At 51.5% G+C, this 20,918-nt stretch overlaps 8 protein-coding genes across 8 annotated transcripts; 5 read left to right on the plus strand and 3 right to left on the minus strand.

Annotated features, from left to right (window-relative positions):
* The first annotated feature begins 378 nt into the window (after window positions 1-378).
* On the plus strand, window positions 379-1,764 carry P153DRAFT_395978 (galactose mutarotase-like protein). Its single transcript, XM_033671443.1, has 4 exons — window positions 379-398; window positions 450-814; window positions 898-1,212; window positions 1,268-1,764. Exons 2-4 carry the CDS (start codon window positions 548-550, stop codon window positions 1,643-1,645), a joined length of 960 nt encoding a protein of 319 aa, XP_033524969.1. The 5' UTR covers window positions 379-398; window positions 450-547; the 3' UTR covers window positions 1,646-1,764.
* On the plus strand, window positions 1,748-2,167 carry P153DRAFT_221298 (uncharacterized protein). The gene has a single exon (XM_033662630.1). The coding sequence runs from the start codon at window positions 1,873-1,875 to the stop codon at window positions 2,095-2,097; it is 225 nt and encodes a 74-aa protein (XP_033524970.1). The 5' UTR covers window positions 1,748-1,872; the 3' UTR covers window positions 2,098-2,167.
* P153DRAFT_314625 (kinase-like protein) lies at window positions 1,932-4,608 on the plus strand. Its single transcript, XM_033664926.1, has 2 exons — window positions 1,932-2,323; window positions 2,389-4,608. Exons 1-2 carry the CDS (start codon window positions 2,250-2,252, stop codon window positions 4,436-4,438), a joined length of 2,124 nt encoding a protein of 707 aa, XP_033524971.1. The 5' UTR covers window positions 1,932-2,249; the 3' UTR covers window positions 4,439-4,608.
* A 4,709-nt stretch (window positions 4,609-9,317) lies between these two features.
* Window positions 9,318-12,220, minus strand: P153DRAFT_395980 (uncharacterized protein; the record flags this gene model as incomplete). The annotated part of the gene is made up of 1 exon (XM_033671444.1): window positions 9,318-12,220. The coding sequence occupies one exon, from the start codon at window positions 12,218-12,220 to the stop codon at window positions 9,383-9,385; it is 2,838 nt and encodes a 945-aa protein (XP_033524972.1). The 3' UTR covers window positions 9,318-9,382.
* A 611-nt stretch (window positions 12,221-12,831) lies between these two features.
* Window positions 12,832-14,783, minus strand: P153DRAFT_288929 (MFS general substrate transporter; the record flags this gene model as incomplete). The annotated part of the gene is made up of 4 exons (XM_033663619.1): window positions 12,832-13,768; window positions 13,829-14,128; window positions 14,184-14,484; window positions 14,549-14,783. 4 exons carry the CDS (start codon window positions 14,781-14,783, stop codon window positions 12,832-12,834), a joined length of 1,773 nt encoding a protein of 590 aa, XP_033524973.1.
* A 1,244-nt stretch (window positions 14,784-16,027) lies between these two features.
* Window positions 16,028-17,836, minus strand: P153DRAFT_221336 (release factor). The gene is made up of 3 exons (XM_033662632.1): window positions 17,479-17,836; window positions 17,247-17,422; window positions 16,028-17,193 (listed from the first exon to the last, which is right to left on the minus strand). Exons 1-3 carry the CDS (start codon window positions 17,567-17,569, stop codon window positions 16,207-16,209), a joined length of 1,254 nt encoding a protein of 417 aa, XP_033524974.1. The 5' UTR covers window positions 17,570-17,836; the 3' UTR covers window positions 16,028-16,206.
* On the plus strand, window positions 17,673-19,895 carry P153DRAFT_338540 (acylase ACY 1). The gene is made up of 3 exons (XM_033665792.1): window positions 17,673-18,102; window positions 18,151-18,519; window positions 18,569-19,895. The coding sequence occupies exons 1-3, from the start codon at window positions 17,950-17,952 to the stop codon at window positions 19,826-19,828; spliced, it is 1,782 nt and encodes a 593-aa protein (XP_033524975.1). The 5' UTR covers window positions 17,673-17,949; the 3' UTR covers window positions 19,829-19,895.
* A 24-nt stretch (window positions 19,896-19,919) lies between these two features.
* On the plus strand, window positions 19,920-20,743 carry P153DRAFT_221313 (uncharacterized protein). The gene has a single exon (XM_033662631.1). It carries the CDS (start codon window positions 20,253-20,255, stop codon window positions 20,688-20,690), a length of 438 nt encoding a protein of 145 aa, XP_033524976.1. The 5' UTR covers window positions 19,920-20,252; the 3' UTR covers window positions 20,691-20,743.
* The last annotated feature ends 175 nt before the right edge of the window (window positions 20,744-20,918 follow it).

Here is a 20,918-nt window from a genome sequence, read left to right on the forward strand (position 1 = left end):
GTGGGAGGCCAACAGCGCCAGATGACGATGGCGAGGTGCCATGCGCTATATGCCAGGAAATGAACGACCCTCCGACGCCATCTCAGCTTCTCGCGCCAGTGTCTAGACGTCTAGACCCTGCAGGCCTCAGCTGTGGTGGTGTCGCAAACCAGCCACATCAGGTGAACATAGCAAGAAAACATAGAGGTATGGTGAATATCTGTGAGATCAAGCAATGATCTTCCATCGGACCAATAGGCGAATTGCAAAGTAGTTCGCCTGAAACAGATTCGCGTTTGACGATGGGAAGGTGCGTCTGGCTGTCATGGTGGGGCTCCACGACCGAGCTATTGCCCCTCGTTTCCTCTCGTAAACACTCTCCGTTAAGAGATCATCACCCCGTAGAGATTGAAGTAGCGGTGAGTGTTCTATTAAATACTCTAGATTAAAAGTCTAAATATCGTAAACAGCCACTCGAAAACACCCTATAGTTCCATCAAGCCTCCACGAGCTTCATTGTCTACCCCGCCATCACCTTGAACCACCGAAACATCTACAAACCGTCATAATGGTTGACCGTGCGAACCGTCCGTCCGCGCTTAGTTCAACGACCGCATCTGGGCCTGAAGCTCAAGTCGACATCAATGGACAGGGTGGAAGCCAGAAAGTCGTAGCCACGCTGCCATCTGGGGAGAGTGTGGAGGTCATGCTCTTTGGAGCCACTGTGACCAGCTGGAAGAGCGACGGTGGCAAGACAGAGAACCTGTGGTTGAGCGAGAAGGCGGATCTTACGGGAGGAAAGCCTGTGAGGGGTGGTGTTCCTGTGGTGTTCCCGGTATGTGATAACTAAAGCTACCCAGCAACGATGAACATGTCCATTGGGAAATTGTGGGCATTGGCTGACTTGTCTCAACTCAGGTCTTCGGTCCCCCACCCAAGTCAGGTCATCCTACATCTTCGCTCCCGCAACACGGTTTCGCTCGTGGATCTCGCTGGGAGTTTCTAGGCAAGTCGACTTCCGAGGATGTTGCCTCTAACTCCGTCAAGCTTGACTTCGGTCTGGACCGCTCAGGTCTTAGCGAGGAGTCGCGCAAAGCGTGGCCGTCGGAATTCGGCCTGGTCTACAGTGTTACACTGAGCAAGGAGAGCTTGCAGACTGTCCTCACAGTGCGCAATGAGGGAGAGGAGAGCTTTGAGTTCCAGTTCTTGCTGCACACTTATTTCAAGATCAAGGCAAGTCTAGAACCGCGCAGCTACATTTGAAGCGACACTGACGGATCATTTGCAGGACATCACCAAGCTCGAAGTCACCGGCCTTCTGGGTGTCGAATACGTCGACAAGGTTCTCAACGCGTCGACTCACACGCAGTCTGACAACTCTCTCAAGTTCACGGGCGAGGTTGACCGCGTCTACAAGTCCATCCCGCAAGACACTACATCGATTCTGGAGGATGGCAAGCCGCGTTTTGATATCATTCGCGACAATGTCAAGGACACTGTTACTTGGAATCCTTGGGTCGAGAAGGCCAAGTCGATGGGCGACTTCTCGCCGGATGACGGCTACAAGAACATGGTCTGCGTTGAGATCGGTGCAGTCGACGGTTGGCAGAAGCTGGACAAGGGTGAGGTTTGGGAGGGTGGCATGTTGGTCAAGAGCTTGCTTTGAGGAAACTGTCCCAGAGGCCGCGACAACCGACTTGAAAACGATTGAATGCGCCTGACTCGGGAAGAGGATACACTAAGTACCGACAGCACGAGTCGTGTGTAACAACAATTATGAACGGGCTGAACACAGTCAATATTTGTGACAGACTACGTATGATGCGCGTTTTCATGTTTGTGGTGCAAATGTTGTTTCTTCCTCACACCGTGTAAACAGATTGCCTGTTGAGGATGGTTCCCTTGTCTTTGCAGGGTCCTCACCGGATCTGCCCCGAACGTCGACACGGCATCACAACATCCACTTTACTGTTGTCATGTTCGGCCATAGTAACATTGAAGCGCTCCTCCCTCCGTACTCATATCGCTCTAGGGCAATTGATTGAAGGCACCTTTGGAGGGAGCTTACCATCGAGCACCCCGCTTCCCCGCTCACGACAGTCAGGGTTATCCTCGTAAATATCGCTGTTGTGAAGGTTGGACAGATTACTCAAGGACCGAGGGTTTGCTTCATTCTAACGACGCGTTTGCGCTGACGTGGTAACGACGTTGCGCCATCTTCCGGTCGATGTGGACAGTGGAGGCTCGTGGGGCATACATTCACGGAAACCATGGATGATCGCGAACGACACAGAAGTATGTCGCTAATACCTTATGCGCCAGCGGAGTCGCGGGAAATCGTTTTGTATGTCTGAGACACGTTCAAAGTCACGACAGACGTCAAAAAGTATGGACTAATCATGATTGCAGGCGCCACGGTTCCGCAGTAGTGGTATTCGACCAACAGTCCAAGCAGCTCTCCCTGCGCGATGCCTCGCGATCCACCACTGTGGAAGCTACATCATGCCCATACTGTCGCCGATCATACCGCGACCCGTCGCCTCACGAGCCAGAACATGACGAACAGCATGAACACACTCCAAACATACCAGATCCGGACAATGGCTTCGTCAACCCTGCGTATTTTGGCATGCTGCGCAGCAGCCAACCTGGGTCAGCAGATATATCTCGCCCACCATCGCCGCATAAGCAGCTAGCACCGGCTCCTGTTCGAAACACACCGAGAGAATATCATGCGCCTGAGGGAGCCGAGTTCGTCGGAAGCACACCCATACCTCCCACAAGAAGCCAGGGTATATCCGCGAGAGCTTTCAGTCCCAACTACTTCAAGACCTTCTTCGTAGAAGAAAGGGAGCTTGGGAGAGGGGGCAAGGGTGTGGTGCTACTTGTACACCATGTTCTCGACGGCGTACAACTTGGCAAGTTCGCATGCAAACGAGTCCCAGTGGGCGACGACCATGAGTGGCTTGAGAAAGTCCTGATCGAGGTCCAGCTGCTCCAAAATCTATCGCATCAAAATCTAGTGTCATACCGACATGTGTGGTTGGAAGATTTCCAAATATCGAACTTCGGTCCGAGCGTGCCTTGCGCTTTCATTCTACAACAGTACTGTAATGGTGGTGATCTACACGACTACATACTAGACTCTGCTAAAACGACGGTCACCACAGAGCAGTTGAAGGAACGCCTCAGAAGGAGATCGAAAGGACAACTGGATGAACCAGAAGACATGATTGGGCCGCGTCGTATGCACTTCGAGGAGATCATATCGTTCTTCAAGGACATTACGTCGGGATTGAGCCACCTGCATGCGAATGGGTATATTCATCGGGATCTGAAGCCAAGTAACTGCTTGCTACACAATGACGGACACAAAATCAAAGTCTTAGTTAGCGATTTCGGTGAAGTACAGTCAGCAAACACGGCGAGAAATTCATCCGGGGCTACGGGGACCATATCATACTGTGCGCCCGAGGTCCTGCGGCAAGAAATACCAGGAGGTCCTTTCGGTAACTTCACGACCAAGTCGGACATATTCTCTCTCGGTATGATCGTCTACTTCATGTGTTTTGCGCGGCTGCCATATAGGAATGCAGATGGTATCGACGAGGACAATGAAGATCTCGAACAGCTTCGAGAAGAAATTTCAACATGGGCTGGCATAGACGATGAATACCGCGTGCGGTCAGACCTACCTGAGAAACTGTACAGATCACTCAAACGTCTGCTTGGTCTAACTCCAGACGAGCGTCCAGGAGCAGAAGAGATATTACATGTCCTGAAATCGCCGTTAGTCTTCGACGAATTCAATGCGTACGCTGGACCGTCGGGCCTCGATGAACTCAGCCCCCGCATCTCGCGCGCAGACACACCCACTCCTTCACCAGCACAAACTGGCAGAAAGAGAAGCTCCGTGCAATACACCCGACCAGGACGTTCAAAACTCGGTGCTACGGTAATGGACCGCTCGCCCAGCCCTCCACAGCCACAACCCATGCAGAGGACATTATCCTCAGAGGATGCTGTTGTTCTCCGCGCTCGGAAAATCGACTTTCTTCCATCAGCAACTGTGGTCAGAACGCCTTCGCCGCAAAGGTTGATGCTCCCCCCTCCTCCGCCACAACCGCTAGACATGCCTTCGAGAATTTATCGTATGATAGAACATCCGACTTTTGTTGGTGTTGCAAAGGTCGTGCTGTTTTTCGCAAAAGTAGTGACATTGTTCAGTCCTTGTCAACCCTTTGCAGCCAATTCGTGGGTAGCGTATCCACTGCTTTGTTTTGCGTCTCTTGATTTTATAGATGTTAATATGGAGGTCGAATTGAGACGAAGGCATGTTCGGCTCGGAGGATTGAGTGTGTCAACCTTACTCTTGCTGTTGCATGGGGTTGTGGTGGGAATGCTGTGGAGGCGGGACACGCTGTGCGCAAGGAGAGGAATTGTGTGGGATGGGCTTTGAATGGTAACACAATTTGCGTGTTTACCTGAGATGAGAGCACGACGATGTAAACTCACGATAGTGATGCTGGTCAGCTTGTTGACTAGTTTATGTGTGCTTATAGTGAACGATGCAATCTGAATTACGCGGCACTACAAATGCCTAGTCTTGCTGCTGTAAAAGCAACGAGGAATATCTAACATTCTACACGTAACGGTCTGCCGCTTCTGTCATCATACGACGGTGCCCTGTTTTGTTTGTTTGGGGAAGGTTGACGTTGATTGGTTCAGAGTGCACGGTTGCCGCGCGCTATGTGGGGCCTTTGTTGATGTTCCAAGACCGCGTTGTTGTGGTTTACCTTCTCTCTTTCCATTGCACTTTCCACTTCAACTCACATCAGGTCGTTCCCTTGACGCCGACTTGAACAGTGTTTTTTTTGGACGCGTTCTTCTTGCTTCGGCAGTCCTTACGGAGCATTCTTCTATCTTCTATCACGTATTTTCGACGCGATACAGATAACCCAGGAAATCCAGCCGACAGTTGCTCCAGCCTCATTCCAGTTCGATGCAGTCTTCCCCTCCTACAAGTGCCGGGAAAGCGCGCACTCTTCGCGAGCTCTCACGTAGCCTCATCCACAGCCCACGCGACATTCCATCTCCGTCACCACCACCAAGCGACTCGAATCCCACCAAACGTTCGGGCTTTGACACAGAAACATCTAACTTCTTCAACGACCCAGATATTCTCATGTCAACACTACACAAGTTCGAAGAAGATACCAACAACACACTGCCACAGTACCCGCGCATTCGCTCAACGGCAAAGAAGCTCAACACCTGGCAAATGTTCCGATCGGAGCAGATTAACCCCGACACATCCATGGTAAACAAAGAGTTCGGTGATTTCGACCATAGCTTCTCAGACGAGGAGGCCGTCTCTGTGGAACAAGCGCGTGGAGCCAACCGCAGCAATCGAGGCACGCCATCCAAAATGAGCTCTCAATTCAACAGCCTCTACGACGTCACGCCTCCCACTAATCGCTCGCGCAAGTCATACGCAGCCGATACGGGGAGCCTTCGACGCGACGCACAAATCCGACGCGCGTCGCGTAACGACATGGATACCGCGTCACCACGTCCTACAAGCAAGCGCAACTCTCCCGCCATGTCTGCAGATCGTAGGCGCACATCGCTCGCTCAATTGCACGCGAAGGTCTCAGAAGACGAGTCGTCCTTCATGCAGGAACGACCACCCACACTGACCATCGACTCGACCAAGAACACACGCTGGGGCAATCGTAGTCGACAAACCTCTCTTCAGACTGATGGCAATGTCGACGCGTCTCCACGCGTCAACGCGACATCCCGGTCACGGCCAACCACTGCTCAAAACGCGACTGCGCAGTCTTTCATCCTACCCGATCTTCCCAACCTCACCGAGCTGGTCTCAGGTGTTTTTGATGATGGAACGCCCGTTTTCTCTAAGACTGCTCCGGCTCGATCGAGATTCGCCGCCCCTCCGAACGGTGGACGCCCACAGCACACCCCTATTGAGGGCGTTCCGATCCCCGAAGAAGAGAAGGCTATATTCGTGGCACTTCAGATGCTCCAGGATAAGGTGGCTCAAATAGAACTTGAGCGCACAGAGCAACAGAAGAGGATTGATGAGCAAGATTTGGAACTCATTGAGCTGAGAGCCACCACCAAGGCCCAAGACCAACTGCGACGAAGTGAGGGTGCTGTTGGTTCAGACGGCGATAGCAAAGGCAGTTGGAAGGTTGAAAAGACGCGTAAGCATGGCCTGCACGAGCGGTAGAAGAAGTTGCTAACCCACCAAATAGGACTCGATGCAACCGTACAGACGCTCCGAACGAAACTAGACCGTGCCGACCGCAAAGTTGCTGTTCTCGAGATTGAGAAGAAGCGACTGACTTCGGAGCGAGACAACATGGCTGGCCAACTTGGCGTGGCTTTCCAGACCTGCGAGGAGCTCAAGAACGAAAACGAGGCCCTCAGCACGGAGAACGATATGCTTCGCCAGGAAGTTGACAACCTTCGAGGCGATAACGAGGCCTTGCAAGATCAGTTGGAGCAAGAACTGACTCACCACCGAGAAGAGACAGTCCAACTTCGACAACAGTTCAACCAAGCCGCAAACGCGACCGAGAAGGAAAACGCAACACTCCATGAGGAACTAGCCCGAGTACGTGCGCAACATGACGAGAACACCCAACAATTGTCTCGCAAAGATATCGAGCTGCGTAAGGCGCGTCAAGAGCAGGCGGAGTTTGATGGACTCAAGGCTGATCACGAGTCGCTCAAGGCGCAACTTGCGAGTCTGAAAGCTAAACGTGAAGAGGAGGCCAAGCGCTGGTCTCGCAGCCAAGCTGCTTTGAAGGCGCAGGTCGATCGACGTGATGAGACCATCCGACACTTCCAGGACATGACCCAGGGAGAGACTAACGAGGCAATGCGATTGGACAACGACAACCTCCGTCAAGAGCTTGCGCAGCTCTCTGCGCAGCAGCAGGATGAAACCGAGCAGTGGGCTAGGAAGGAGGCGGACATGAAGCGCAAGATCAAGCAGCGTGAGAACGAGGCTCGAGATGCGTATGATGTCACACGCGAGCTTTTGAGCACCCGCGGAGGAAATGGACAGCAGGCCTATACTGCGCCTGCTCCAATCTCAGCAGAACGAGAGAACGTGTTCGAGGATACCCTTCAGCGAAGACCCAGTTATCGTCGAGAAGACACACGCACCCGCATCAGGAACCGTGTTCAGCAGGAAGTTTGCAACAGCAAAGCCGTCAGCGCATTACAGCAACCCAGCCACATTGAAGAGAGTCCACGGAAGTCGTATACTGGCTTTTCCAGGTTCTCGCAGCGAAGCGTCTCCGCACCTGTACCAGCCGATAAGAACGCATACATCGAGAGCAACGCAGAGTCGACTACAGATCTTTCGCTTGCACCACGCAGCACTCCATACACTGCGCGAAGCGTAGCGTCCACGAGACCGTCGACCAGCGTCCAACATCCTGCTGATATGAGTCTGACTGAGCTGAGCTTGATCGATAGCAACCAAATTGCTCAGCTTCGACGGGCTCTGGAAGAAGAGCGAGCTGCTGCACGTCGTGGAGCTTCTTCTGCTCCGATCGAACAGCGAGCTCGTGAGGATACTGTTCGGTCTCAGCGACAGATGCGTGAAGATACTCTCCGTTCTGTCGCGTCTGCTAAGAGCGAGCGTCGACCGTCCTTGCCTAGGAAGTCGTCCCTGAAGGATAACACGCAGCGAACGAATGCCACTCAACTCGAGGAAGATGCCACCGGCAAGATGTCGAACCTGGATGCCGATGGAGAGGCTACGCAGACGAAGGACTCATTTGTCGATGCTTCAATGCTCAGTAACACAAGCCGTCGTCGCCGCAGCGCGTTCAACGAGATGACATCTGCTTTCATCCTACCAGATATCAAGATCGATAGCCGCAAGCAGACTACTGGTACCTTGAACATCCCGCATAACGCCACCAACAAGGACCACGATAACACCAACTGCACTGTTTGCCGTAGAGAAGGCCTCACCACTTCCACAAACGACCTGCGCGTACCCAAGCTTGTCCCGGTATCCTCTCGCACACCGGACGAGATTGACGCCACGCTCCGACCTGCCCGCTCACCCAAGGAGGCTCTTGCGTTTGTGGTCAAAGAGCTTCAAGATGAGCGCGCACACTTGCATATTGAGCTTGCTGTACAACGTACCATGCTCGAATCTCACGATGCAAGCCAAGGGAACCGCAAGCGCCGCGAACTGAACGATTCTATCCGCGAGATCCTTCGCCGCCTCGAGATCAAGGACATGCAGATCTACAACCTCTACGACGTCCTTGAGGGCCAACAACAAGACCAAGAGCTTACGGAGCTGGACGTTGAGAACCTCACGCAGCAAATTCGCGCTGAGGATGAGCAGGCTGAGGTTGAAACTCAGAAGAAAGTCAAGAAGGTTACCATTCGTAGCTTTGTCGATGAGGATGATAGCGTCGAGATTGGTAGGGGTGCAGGTCATGCTTTGGAGGAGCAGACGGAGGAGTTGCCATGGGAGGGGTTCGAGGATACGGCGGGACTAGAGGGCGATGTTAGTTACGGAGCGCTTGCGGGCTGGAAGACCAGTGTGCAGGTTTAAGTGTGGTTTCTTGGATACATATCCTGCCGTTTTGGCCAAAGATCTTAGGTTGTAAGGACGGGTTTTTTCTGGAGTTTCTGGGTTACGGGCGCTTTTGCATTGTTATGCAAGGTTGGGTACCTGGAGTTGGTTTTACGGGCTTTTCTTCTTTTTTTCTCCTTCTCTACCTGTTTTTCCTCGACGCCACTGTTGCGCCTTTCCCTTCCTCCTACCCCGTTCTCTTTTACCTCTATACCTCTGGGCTTTTGGCGCGCGCACAGCCATCTGGACTCCTATCTCGCTCAGCTGCGACCTTGACTCACCCTTTCCAGGGTTCGAGTTGGTCTCATTGAGAGAAATGGTCGAGATTAGTGGCTCTGTGGGTGCTATGAGCTAGAGGTTGTGAGGTGCAAAATGACTGGATCGGGTCGAGAGATTGGTATAATAGAGTAGTCGAGGCTAGATAAATAACAGGCATTTATATCAATTGCTTTGCCTACTTCGTGTGATTTGCTCATGTTGTCCATCTGGTTCTTGCTATGTTCGATTGCCACCGGGCACATATCTACACAAGCCGCCGACCCCCGGACGGTAACGCTGATGTTCCGCAGCGAAGCGTGATTCTTGACGGGCTCTCAGTATGGATTCTTGTGTCTTGTCCCCAAGTGCAATCACTTCCAAGAAGAAGAGACGAAGATGTGAAAGCATGAAATACATAGTATATTATCCAGGTGAAGAAATACACCTTGAATCAACTTGCCCTCCCTTTACAATCCAGCCAAGCCTGCAGATGCAAGCTCCCCTCACCCATCAGTTATCGCTTTCAATGCTCGAGTTGTCGTCATTGCCATTGTCGTCATCCCACGAACAACCCGTCAATACCTGGAGAATCTCGACGGGCACACTCTCCGCATGCCATATCTCCAACGTGTCATACCGCTCAAAGCACTCGTCGCCATACATCTGCAGCACCCACTTGTCCTCTCCACTCAATTTGCGCCAACCCTTCATGTCGCCATATGCGGAGAGACGGCCAACTTCCATGCTGACTTTGTAGCTTAACTCAATGTGGTGAACGGATTCCTGGAGAAGGTCATGGTAAAGAACACCAACCGAAGGGCTTGGTACGCGCTTGTAGGTAGGATAGAGCGAGGGAAGGACTGGATAATTAGTACGCTCACGGCATGCGAAGATTTCATCCTTGCTTGGGAAGATGGAGAGATCGTAACCAGGGCCGAAAGCCGCATTCATGTCCTCCTGGTCGCCGTCGAAGATCTCGGTCAACTTCTTCGCTCGGGCGTCGGGCTTCATTGCAGCATATCTTTTCGCTGCGCTGGCGTAGTATGTTTCTTCGGACTCAAAGTACTTCTCGAATGGTTCATCGGGGTTGTCTTTGAGTTTGTGTGCGAGGTTCAGTGCGATGAAGGGGTTTTTGACGCCGAGGCCACCACATGCCTGAGGTAGGTAGATGATTGCATCAAGGGCGAATGAAGGGCTGTCGAGACTGACGCCAACATGTGTACTCAACAAAGTCTTGACGTGGTCCGTCAAAGTACCACCTTCGAAGATAATGTCGTACATCTGGTTGTATGCTTTCTTCACTGCTTGAATGTGGGATTGGCCAAACACTTCAGCGGGAGGACCGAAGAGATGGGCTGCGTACGTTCCAACAGAGCTGTTCCATACACGAACCCATTCCAAAACGGTTTTGCAGGCTGCGAGTCGCTTTTTCGTGCGGTGCGCGTAGGTTTCGACTTTGGAAGTCATGACATTGAACGATGAGTATGGAGCTGATTGTGCGCCTCGTGGTCTCAAGGTCAAGAAGCCGATGGAGAGCTCGTCGGTAGCATGTTTTTCGTCAAGCTTCAGACCCATTACACCGACAAACTGACAGATTGCGTCGATAGCTCCGTGTCGCTGACTCTGTGTCCCAACGAAATCGCACTTGTCCCCAATACGATACAAGTACGAGCCTGTCTTCACGTGAACAGCCAGTTCAATGAAGAACAACACTGCTTCACTAAAGAACAGACTCATACCGTGACCAGCAGGTACTCCACGCGTACGAGTAACTATACGATCTGGAGCGCCGCGCATGGCAGGGCCGAAGTTCAGCTTTGCTTCGAGAAAGCGGGTAAAAAAGCTCAGGAAGGATTCTGGAACTCCGAGAAATTTCAGAACGGTCAAAACAGTCTTATGCGGAAGTGAGGGCGCAAGCTTGTCAAAGCTCACAGCGGCAACATGTGCTTTGCTGTCAAAAGCTTCCTGAATTTTGGCTTGGACGGCTAGTGACTTGATCAGTTTGGCTTGAATATCTTCTGGTTGCGGAACACTTGGGGTGCATCCAACTCGCGTAGGAAGTCTGGACATGAAGAAGTTTCCCATGTAAATTCGAAACCTCTCTTGGCTGAGACTTCCGTAGAACGCCGGTGAGACGGGCAGGGGAGGCGGAGGAGGCGGAGGAGGCGGAGGCGAGAACATGGGTGGCGGTGGAGGTGGTGGCGTGGGGGAGGACCACTTCTTTTGCTTTCTTCCCGAAACTTCGATCATCTTTGGGGAATTATATTGCATTGAAATTGGCGGCGGTGGAGGTGGATAGTCCTGCGAGTGACATCTGTAGGTTCTTGGTTTCTCCAGGAAGAATGCTTGTTTATCCATCTCATGATCGGTAAGATAGTTATTGCCTTTAAAGCCTCCCTGTTGAGCGAAAATTCTCAGCGATTCCTTAAGCTCGGTTGCCCATCCAATGGCAATGGTGTGTAGGAACAGCATGTCGAGAATGTCTTCTTCGACGGTTATGCAATACTGGCCCTCAGAGTTTTGGCGAGCAGTCACTGGCAGTCCTTTGTCCGCATTCTTCCAGTTCCAATGGCAAGCAGACTTGAAGTTGAGCGTAATCACTAGCTCTCGCATGATCAACGGAGACTGTGCGTAGCCTTCGAGGATTTTCTTTTTGTCTGCACTGATCAGATCGTTCTTGAGTAAATCGATGATACACCACATCAGGACCTCCTGGTCCACTTCGCCGATCATAGCATCACCGTATTGCTTGATATCTCTGCGCAGATTTTCAAGTAATTGCTTGCTGTTGTCGGTCTCGAAGAGGCTCGAGAGATGCTCTTCAATTGCTTCGACATCAGTATCTTTAGCGGTGAGTGTGTTTCTCTTGAACTCTTCAAGGACCTCGTCAAGCTCGTTCTCGACTACCTCGAAATCGTCGTCGATAGTCGTTTTGTCCAGCTCGGTCGCAATTGATGTGGATGGGTTGTCTGCGTCCATGACCTCTTTCATCAGGTCTATATGTAGCGACGAGACTTCGAAGCGATTGAGGCGCTTCTTCAGCTTGCCCCATAGTTGCTCTTCATACTTCAGAAGCTTCGATTCGGAGACAGTGCGATCATCCTTGGCTTGCTCAATATAGCGAGACATGATACTAAGGTCGTCATCATTTTCGAGGCCAGGGTCGAACTTCTTGATGTCTTCGAGAAGAGTGGCTACCCTTTTGAGTGGGCTGTTGTCCTCAGAGTGTGTACGATCGAGATGATAACGTAGTTTGAAAGCCTGTTTGAATTGCTCAAACTCTTCGAACTTCAACTCGGCTGCTTCCCTGAGCACCGGAGTGACGGTGAAAGGCGGACTGAAACCCATGATGAATTGAAGTTGAGATTGAGGGACTCATATCGAAGTACAGGCTGAAACTGCGCAGTTATATAAGATAACTTTTTCGCACTTTTTCGCATCTCCAATTAGCGCACTTTGTCAACTGCGTGGTCAACAAGGCAACAACTGAGATAAACGAACAAGAGCGTTTCGTCGACGACAAGATTACAGCGCATAATGTCGCACGAAGGCAGCAAGAGCAGTAGAGCCACTCGCAAGCGAGACCTAAGCCGACATGGGATTAGTCCCTCACCCCGCTTTCTTCACCGGTTTCACGCCTCATTCAGCTTGAGCAGTAAAGTTCATGATTGCCTTTTTCAGTAATGCACAGTGACGATGAGACCTGTCAGAGATAGTGTGTCAGAGCTGAGAGTCTGAAATTGTCCAACTCGAGTGAGTTGTAAAAAACACTTCGTAAGATTACAACGAACTCATCCCGATTGACAAAACTCGTTCTGGTTGACAACTCATCTTGATTGACAAAACTCAGTTCGGGTGATAGAACTCACATTTGAAGACAGCTACTCACATAAATCTGTATGTCAAGCTATAACCCAGCTCATCTGCATGACCTCTTCCGATTTCGTACAGGCCTCCATCTAAAGGTGCACAGCTACACGATTCGTCTGATACTTCTTCGTGCTTGGCAACAAGAGCGTACAAACAATCGCCATGCTTCCAAACGCGATACTGGTAAGCCAGACATACTTCAGACTCTCGCTGTACGCCCACTGCGTGCCCTTTGCTGCGCCTCCCAAGACTGCTTGAGTAACGCCCGGTATCGGTGTGGTCGCCAATTTCGCAGGCGCTGTGAGGTACAGACCGACGAATGTCTCAACAGAGGCAAGCGGTAGACCAGCTTTGATAGCGTATTCTGCAACATAGGCAGGAAGGTTCTTCTCGAGTTTGTTGGCAAAGACGTTGTAGTAGATGGAATACCCGATCGAGCCCCCGACAGTGCGGATGGAGAGCGACAGTGCAGCAGCAGTTGTGATCAACGCGTCAGGGCAGACTAACATTGCAACTGTGGCAGCAGGAACGAGAACGCCACCCACACCAAATGTCGCAAGGGAGCCAAGCGCTACGATAAGTTTTGGATTTTCTGGTGTCATAACAGCGAGAGAGCCAGTAAACCCAGTCATCATCAATACAGCGAGGAGCAAGACCTCTCTTGTACGGTTGGGATACGCTGATAGTGCGGCGTTGAAGGCGATGGCTCCCAGTGCGGTCGCGAACGAGGGACCCAAACCCTTGAGACCAATTTGCACTGGGTCAGGGTCGTAGACAGAGGTAAATGCGACTGGAAAAAGATTTAGTACACTAAAGAATGACATGCCGGCGACAAAGGCAATGCCGTATGCGAGGCCGACGATGCGTTGGCCTTTGAAAAGTTCTCCAGGGACCATAGGATGGCGCGCAAACTTCGACTCCCAGACAACCCATGCGGCGATCAGTGCAAGACCGAGCAGCAAAGTGCAAAGGACGTATGCACTGGTCCAACTATGGGTATAGCCACCTGATTGTAAAGCCACAAGGCTACGTCGTGTTAGAAGACGTGGCTCATGCGAGACAGAACGGGAGTGAAGGGCAGCTTACAACAGCGTTAATCCAATTATGGACAAAGCACCCCCCACAAAATCGATACGCTTCAGGATTGCCATGTGCGAGAAGCCTTCAGCTCGAGTGTGGTTGTGAGGGAAGTAGGTGAACGCCAACCCAATCCCAACAATGCCGTTGAAAATGAGAGCGCACCATGGTCCCCAGCGCCATCCAACTGTTTTATCATGATGTGACCACATCTCGACATACATGAGGTAGGGGCAGAACGGCAGCACGAACGCAGTTACTATGGCGAGCGAGAATCCTCGATGCTTAACTGGGACTACCTCCGCGAGCCTGAAATGATATCAGTAAGATATGGTACTTGACTTTCGACTTGTTAGTAACTTACCCAGCCAGCCCGGTCAATTCTCCAATTGCAGCACCCACACCAGAGATAGCCATACCGGCAAGAAGCTGTGCGAAGTTGTGTCCTGTGCCAACAAGGGCGCAACCGACACAAATACAGAGCGATCCGAATAGGGCAATGGATCTTTTGCCGAAGAGATCCTGCAGGTATCCGGCAAAAGGGCAAGTGGCGGCAATAGCGAGGATATTAGCTGTTGGGAGCCAGCCCGAGCCACTCGTGAGCCCAAGATCTGCTACAATGAAACCTATAGAGCCACCGGTGAAATACAAAATAATTTGAGAGCCTGGATACCAGTAAGTGGTTTGTACAGTGTAAAGAAGCCAGGAGGTATAGGATGGTTAACGTACCAGTGTAAAGGGCCGCAAGGAAGATGGCTGCGAAGATGGACCGCGTAGTCCAAACCACTTTACCGTCTGATTCGTCACCTTTGAAGGCTGCTGTATTGTTCATGTCAACGCCATCAAGCGTATGTTCTTTGTGTAAGTTGAGATCTGACTCGGTCGAAGTGTCTGTACGTTCAATATAGCGAACATCCTGTTTCTCGTTGCCGAAGTCTGTCGCGGTTGTGTGATGAGTAGCCATGATGGGCTCAACTTTGTTCGGGCCAAGTCCAAATCCTGGACTTCAGAAGCTCGATAGAAGTATGAAAGATCTATGAAAGATGTATGAAGAGGAGAAGCGATGGCCTGCATAGATCTCTACATCACGATGGACATGCAGACTTTCTATACTGTTGCTCAATGCCAACGCGCAAGCCACCACAAATGAAGTAATGCACTCCTAGTGATCTAGATCATCACTAAAGCACGCAGTCGATATACTTCAACAGAGGCTAAGAGCAAGTCTAGCGCCTCCATGCTCCAGATGTGATCCACTTTTTCATCCAGTGGAAGCAAAAACCTGGGGTAGTGGCTCCAGTAAGTGCGGGGAAGTGATAGCGGAACAAGTTTCCGAAGTCTGGGGCCGTCCAAATCCCATGGTTGTTCATTGTGGTGTTGACTCGACTGTCACGACACTTGAGAACATCAACCTTGTGTAAATGCTAGTCTTCGGTAAGAAACCTCAACACCCCGCAATGCAAGCCGCAAAAGATTCAAAGTGAACGAATTGTGTTGCCAGCATGACCTAGTTGCGGTTAAGTGGCTGGTGGTACGTCGTGAATCTCTCATAGCTGTACGGCCTTCTTGGAGCTGAAGATGCTGAGGGCCAATTGCGGCAGTTCTGAACCCTAGACACTGCATTGCATATCCCGATGACACGCAGAACCAATGCAATGTTGAAGGTTTCGTCTAAACTTCGGAAGCTATGCGATCTTTGTACCATAGTACTGGGAATGCAGCATCTCCGCTGATCTAACGGTCATGGTATCCAAGTAGCAAAGTGGCACACCGTGAGAAAGATCTTACTCACCAGTGACTCCAGCAATTGCAAGCTGCCGATGTGAGAACGCAGTCATTCCGGTTTTACTCTCAGATGGTACAAATACTTTGCACAGAACATCGATAACCCATGCGTGTAGCCTCATGAGCAAGTAGAGCTTGTAGTGAAGATTATTTCCGAAAAACACCGGCGGGAGCATCCCTACCGGACGCGTGTCAATGGCGAGGAGCGTTGTGCAGATGAGTCTGGGTTCAAGGTCTCGAACCATGCAGGCGAAACTAGGAGTTGCACAATGTTCGGCAAATTTTCGGCGTGTTTACGGTACTCCATAACTGTAGAGAAGTGAATTGGCTGAGCATGCAAGCGTTGCACCGTTGACTTCGTCATGTGTTAAACAGGGAACAGCCTGGAAAAGGGTTGTATTTTGCGTCGTCAATGTACATACGGTTTCCAGCTGATCGGATACGGGAAAGCTACCGTCCCGTTCCACTGGCCAAGGGCGCCGATAGGAGCAGTGTCCTGTTGCACATATCCATTGCTATCCCGCTTGAGGGTTCGGCAAAGGCAACCGATGTATCGAGATGTGCTATGAAACGAAGAGACAGACAGAGAAAGAATGGGTTGATCATTTCTTCTCTGCCTCCTCAGCAATCAAAGTCTCAACGTCTCGCTCCATAAGCCAGCTGCGGACGCTCTCCATGACATTTTCGAGAGTTTGGCCGCCCCCCATGACATCGTCGAGATCATGTACAGTCATCCCACTTCTGTGGTCCGTAACTCTTTGTTGATTCCAATTGTAGGTTCGTACCTTGTCTCCGCGGCCCATTTTGGCCACGCCCACAACGCTCCGTCGCATATTCACCATCTCCTCTTCCCGTTTCTCACGTCGCGTCTGAGCGATACGCGAGCGAAGCAGTCCCCAAGCCTTCTCTTTATTTTTGTGCTGGGATCTCGAATCTTGCATGGAAACGACCGTGTTGGTGGGTATATGCGTAAGCCGCACTGCTGATTCTGTTTTATTGACGTGCTGGCCGCCAGCACCGCTCGCTCTCATGACCTCCTGTCTCACCTCCTTGAGGTCGATATAGTAATCGCTTTCTGGGTTGTTGAAGTCTTCTTGTATGGCTGAATCTTCCTCCAGACTAGGCAATACATGCACTGATACTGCACTGGTGTGCGTACGCCCCTTTGTTTCGGTGGCAGGCACACGTTGCACCCGGTGTATGCCCGCCTCGCATCTGAACACGCTATACGCACCGTCGTTTTCCACCTCGATTATAGCTTCGGCGAGTGGAATTCCCGCTTCTGATGTTCCATTGATGTTCTCGTACTTCAAGATGTTGGTGCGAAAGTCATGGTGGTTGCAGAAGGCTTGGTACATGCGGAACAGGTCGCCTGCAAAGATGGCAGCTTCCGATCCACCTGCTCCGGGGCGAATTTCGAGCAAACATGGCAGATGTGCGAATGGGTGTACTGGTACAAGGGAAGTGATGAGGCTTTGTGAGGCACTGGTGAGCTCTGTCCGTGTCTCTGTGAGATCGTCGGCCGCCAGAGATCGTAGTTCAGGGTCGGTGGTAGAGTCGTGGATCAGCGATGTCAGCTCTGCTACAGACTTAGTCCATATCAGTACGGTTGTTGTCTCGAGATAATTCGAGATCAGCGCACCTCATTGGCCTTGTCCCAATCCTTCAGCGCATTGACGACGGGGCTATATTCTCCCAATTTCTTCGCGGCGCGCGTGTCGAAGCCATTGGCAAGTTGGTCTGTCAGACTCTGGGACTCGGAAGCAAGAGTGCGGGCCCTGGTGAGGAGAGCAGGCGGTATGGACTCGGTTTTCGCAACTTTCGCAATCTCAGCAAAACTTTCATGGAGGAGCCACTTCAAAAACAGCACCCACCTGTTGACTGCAACCGAATGTGTCGTCTAAATAGTGGCCTTGCAACACGCGAAAGACAATTGCGACAAACCCAGGGCGATGCCAACACCATTGCTTATTTTGTGAGTCGAAGCTTGAAGAGCCAACCACCAGCGACGCGCTTTCGAAACTCTCCAGGGTTCATCACGTCACGCTACACGTGATCGAACCTTCCACTTCGACTCCACTTTCGCCTTGCCAATGCATCAGTATTGCACCAAAGAACGTCATGAATAGAGAACGGGTCGCTGGGAGTTGCTCCGAGGTAGCTTGCAGCGAAATCGGCAGTTGCCCCAGTCCGTGGATAACCGTTGACATCAGCTATCTAAATCGCGTCTCCAGATATACCTACCCCGCAAAGTACTCCATTACATATAAATCTACCACGACTTGAGTTTAGTCCTGATAGAAAGAGAGAGCAAGTTTCGGTGGCGCATCCAAGTATATATCAAAATGACCAACGTCTATCTTCACCCCGAACCTCAGTTCGCCCACTTCTCGAGTCGACGTTCAGTCATACACAGCACCAAAGGGATAGTCTCGTGTACACAACCACTTGCAACTTCTGCGGGGCTCGACATACTCAGGAAGGGGGGCAATGCGGCGGTATGATATATCGATCATTATGTCGGAATAAGGCTCACAGTGGGTTAGGACGCAGCTGTGGCTGTTGCTGCAGCCATCAATGTCACAGAGCCAGGGTCAACAGGCATTGGAGGCGACTTGTTCTGCCTGTTCTACGAAGCCAAGACGAAAAAGGTCCATGCTATGAACGGATCTGGTCGATCTGGCGCCAACGTTACGCTTGATAGGATTCGCAAAGACCTCAACATAAAAGATGGAGAGGATGGCCAGATCCCTATGATGAGTGTTCATACAGCAACTATTCCTGGCGCTGCTGCGGGATGGGTCGATTGTGTGGAGCGATTTGGTAGTGGAAAAGTCAGCCTGGAAGAGGTGCTTGCGCCTGCGATTGAGCTTGCTGAGAAGGGCTTCCCAGTGTCTGAGCTCTCTGCTACTTTTGTCAGTCTCGACATGAGCAACTACCAATGAAATGCTAACGGATGGTTAGTGGGTTGAGAGCGAGAAAAATATTAGAAGAGCATCACCAAACGGGCACGAGATGCTGAAGAAAGATCCGTCCGCGCAAGATGGATGCAGAGCACCCAAAGCCGGTGAAATCATGAAGAACCCAACGATTGGCAACACATTCAGATTACTGGCCAAACACGGCAAGAAAGGCTTCTACGAGGGCGAAGTAGCAGAGCAGCTCGTAAAGGTCGTCTCAGACCTAGGCGGCCACCTTACTCTCGACGACCTGAAGCATCACGCCGAGACTGGTTCTGAACCCGTTGAGCCCATCTCCCTAAAATACACTGGCCAAGGCGTAGGCGAGACAGAAGGCGGTATCGAGCTCTGGGAACACCCCCCCAACGGGCAAGGCATCGTCGCATTAATGGCGCTCGGCATCATCCAAGAGCTCGAGAAGGAAGGTAAAATCTCCAAATGGCACCACAGCGACCACAACAGCACCGCGCATCTCCACGCCGTGATCGAAGCCCTCCGCATCGCCTTCTCCGACGCGCACTGGTTCGTCACCGACCCCAACGTCGTCAAAGTCCCATCCGCAGACCTAATCTCACAACCCTACCTCGCCGAGCGCGCCAAACTCTTCAACCCAAAGAAAGCAATCGACGCGCCCATCCACGGCTCCCCAGCCCACCTGCAAAGCGACACCGTCTACTTCTGCTGCTCGGACCCAGACGGCAACGCAATCTCCTTCATCAACAGCAATTACGGCGGCTTCGGCACGGGCATCATCCCCAAGGGATGCGGCTTCACGCTGCAGAACCGCGGCGCGAACTTCAGCCTCGATAAAAATCACCCTAATGTACTCGCGCCGCGGAAGAGACCGTACCATACTATCATCCCGGGTCTGACGACTTACGTCAACGACGGAAGTCTGCATTCTGTCTATGGCGTTATGGGCGGCTTCATGCAACCCCAGGGACACGTGCAGGTCTTGCTCAATCAGGAAGTCTTCAAGCTGAACCCACAAGCCGCGCTTGATTCTCCGCGTATCTGTATCGGAGCGGGTATGCCCAGTGCAGATGGAAAGATGACCGACGCGACGATCTACATCGAAGAGGGCATTGATTCGAAAGTAGTCGAGGAGCTGAGAGCTTTGGGTCATAGTGTTGAGCAGCTGGATGGGTATGGTAGGGGTATGTTTGGACGAGGGCAGATTATCAGACGACATGTCGATGATGGCATTACGGTGTGGAGTGGTGGGAGTGACTTGCGAGGCGATGGAGCTGCGGTGCCTTTGTAAGTATCCTGTATAGGAGATATCTTAGTTAAGAACTTGAGAACCATATGTATTGCGTTGGCCAATTCCGATCACATACCCTCCCAACCCCCCAATTGGGACACTCCAGTTTGACATCTAAAACCCAATCATCGGTATATAAACCCCCGGCATCTCCCACCAGTACTTCTCACATCCTCCCAAACTCTATACCCCCCAAAAATGCGGCTATATATGGACATGGCTTCCCCGACCCTCCAAAATCAAACTGGCCTTCGACCATGTCTCCCTCCAACCCTCTCTTATAGAACACTTCCCATAAAAACACTGTCCAAAGTCTTCACCCTTTCCAAGTCTACAAACCCCCCAAAACATTTCAAAACACAGCTGCCTACTGTATATGAGCGCCCTCTGTCCAACCCCTCAAAAACACTAGTCGGGTCGATGCATGTTTGTCCAAAACCTTTCTTCTCCACAACGATGCCCAAGTCTGCCTGCGCACCCCATTCCATCTAACCCGCTGGCGAAAAACATCAAAAATGAAAAAGCAATCATGCATGTCTTTCGTCTCGCCCTGCCTCGCCCCGTCCCGTCGAGAACTATCACCCCTTCTCATCCTCCTTCCGCTTCTCAAAACCGACAAAGCACCTTCTCCATGGGTCCATGTGTCCTCGCCTCCAAAAAGCAGACATTTGCTGTGCATGACCTTGCGTCGTCCACTCCAAAAGTTCCAACCCAGAATCTGCATGTCGCCTCAATCTTAGCTCATGCAGATCTAAAGTTTCGCAACTGTGTGGCTGTGCAAACTCTCCGACTAAAAATACATGTCAAAAAAAATGATGTGTGTCCGACTTTCTTGTTCCCCAACATACGTACTATGTGCTAAACCCATCAACCCCAACGCACAAAATCCGCTAGCACGATGACCCATGTGCGAGCTTGCCTTTCGCGGTGTTTGAGCAGAAGGCGGGAAGACTGCTACAGACGGGATGGAACAGTACAAACCCATCGCAGCAGAGAAAATGGTGCGGATTCTGGGGATGTGGATATGGAAATGGGAGGTTATCAGGAGTGAGGGGCAGAAACGAAAAAACACAACACTGTCAGATAGACT

The sequence above is a fragment of the Dothidotthia symphoricarpi genome (genome assembly GCF_010015815.1).
Source record: "Dothidotthia symphoricarpi CBS 119687 unplaced genomic scaffold P153scaffold_8, whole genome shotgun sequence".
Classification (NCBI taxonomy): domain Eukaryota; kingdom Fungi; phylum Ascomycota; class Dothideomycetes; order Pleosporales; family Dothidotthiaceae; genus Dothidotthia; species Dothidotthia symphoricarpi.